Genomic DNA, 1,719 nt, shown 5'->3' with positions numbered 1-1,719 from the left:
GAAGAAGGAAATTAACTTAATATTGCAATTCTAGAACAAATGTCACAATAAGAGACCCTAAAGATTTCATAGAGTGGAGGGAAAAAGGAGAGAGAGAATCATTTAGGACTGTGTTTCTCAAATTTGGCCACTTCACAGAGATAGTCTTAGGGGAGGCGGTTGCAAGTTTTCTGTGATAACACTTTAAATTTTATCTTTTACTTCTGTTCATATTCTGAACAAGTTAATACAGACTTATTACCTGGACAACCATCTTGCATAACAGAGGTGCCACAGCAGCTACACTTGCACCCTTGATCCCTGTGGCACCAAGTGAAGACCAAACATGTTTAACTTATGTGGCATATCTCAAATTGGGTCCTCAAGTCCTTTCACAGAACTGTTGAACATTTCCTATGAGATCTGTCAATTGTTAAGGTTAAGAACACTGGTTCAGAGCAGAGATTCTCAAGATAGGATGGGGTGAGATGGGGATGATGACTGGGGAAACACATGCGGCTTGAAAAAGCGTATTGAAAATACATATTGTTTTCATAATGCAAATTCCAAAAAGTCAGACTCAACAAAATAACTTTCAAGCAGTAGCAGAAAACCAATTATAGATTCATCCCAGAGGGTCTGGGATAAACTTTGTTGAAAAACGCTGGCTTGGAGCTAGAGGAGTCCTGGCATATAGAGAACAGTTCATAAGAAACACGTGTCGAAGAGAGGACATCTTTTGGGTCCCTGACTGAATCCTAAGCTGTAACTTGTCATGGTCTTTTGGAACCTGAAGGGCCAATCGAGAGGAATCTCAGGATGTCCATCACTCTTCTCAGACCCGTGGTTTGGGGCAAGTTGGCTCAATTTTAATACTGAATCAAAAAAAGCAAAAGCTATTTTTTCCCAAAAAAATTACACCCCTCTTTTTTTGGTGAATATATTTCAGAATTTTAAGGAAACAGTTGCTGGAGCTATTAGCCCCACATATATCCGCCAAGAAGTGTGGTATCATCTGCAATGCCATCCAGCTTTCATAGGGGATATCAGCCTGGGGTCTGCTCTATACTTATTGTAGACCTCTAATTTGCTTTAGCTGCTTCAACAGTTCCCCACTGTGATGCATTTCTGTCAGATAAGTGCATCCACTTACACAATCTTTACCAATAAAGACCCAAGGTACCTTTCTGGATCTTGTGAGCTGTTTCAAATAATTTTGAATCTTGATTGTGTAACTAGTGGCTGTGATTATCAACAAATTCCAAAAACCCTTCTGTGAAGACAATTGACTGAGGAGCTTTTGGATCCTTCTGCGGTAGGAGCAGGTGGGCTTAATGAACACAACCACGTTTCCAGGTTGGATTTTGCTGTTCACAAATTCTTGAGCCCATGCTGACAGGCAGCTGCCTCCTAGGGAGGAATCTTCCATTGTAGGCATTGCTCAGGATACAAACCCATAAATTTTTAATTTAATCTAATTTAATTACATTTAAATTTAAATAGCCACGTATGGTAGTGGGTACTGTGCTGGACAATGAAGTTCTAAAGCCAGAAATAGGTACAGAGAAAATAGATCATAGATATTCCCATCAAGGGGGGCTTTTATTTTCCTGTATTTTCTTTTCTAATATGCGGTGATGTCAAAGTATGCAGGTAAAGTTCTTTATACAACGTCTCTTTAGCCAAGCTTCATGTCCAGGGACACGGTGTGACTGCAACCAGCTTTCTTTTTGGTGCTAC

The 1,719-nt window shown here is 40.0% G+C and overlaps 1 protein-coding gene across 1 annotated transcript; it reads right to left on the bottom strand.

Moving 5' to 3' along the window:
* Positions 1-1,048: 1,048 nt before the first annotated feature.
* On the bottom strand, positions 1,049-1,408 carry LOC115508417 (glutaredoxin-1-like). The gene has a single exon (XM_032593573.1). It carries the CDS (start codon positions 1,406-1,408, stop codon positions 1,049-1,051), a length of 360 nt encoding a protein of 119 aa, XP_032449464.1.
* Positions 1,409-1,719: the final 311 nt, after the last annotated feature.

This window comes from Lynx canadensis, chromosome A1, assembly GCF_007474595.2.
Source record: "Lynx canadensis isolate LIC74 chromosome A1, mLynCan4.pri.v2, whole genome shotgun sequence".
Classification (NCBI taxonomy): Eukaryota; Metazoa; Chordata; class Mammalia; order Carnivora; family Felidae; genus Lynx; species Lynx canadensis.
Note: the sequence above shows the minus strand (reverse complement) of the source record. Positions and strands in the feature narration are given on the sequence as shown.

What these genes read in the sequence shown, in the direction of transcription:
- LOC115508417 (XM_032593573.1), bottom strand. Translation starts at nt 1,408, where the DNA reads ATGGAAGATTCCTCCCTAGGAGGCAGCTGCCTGTCAGCATGGGCTCAA.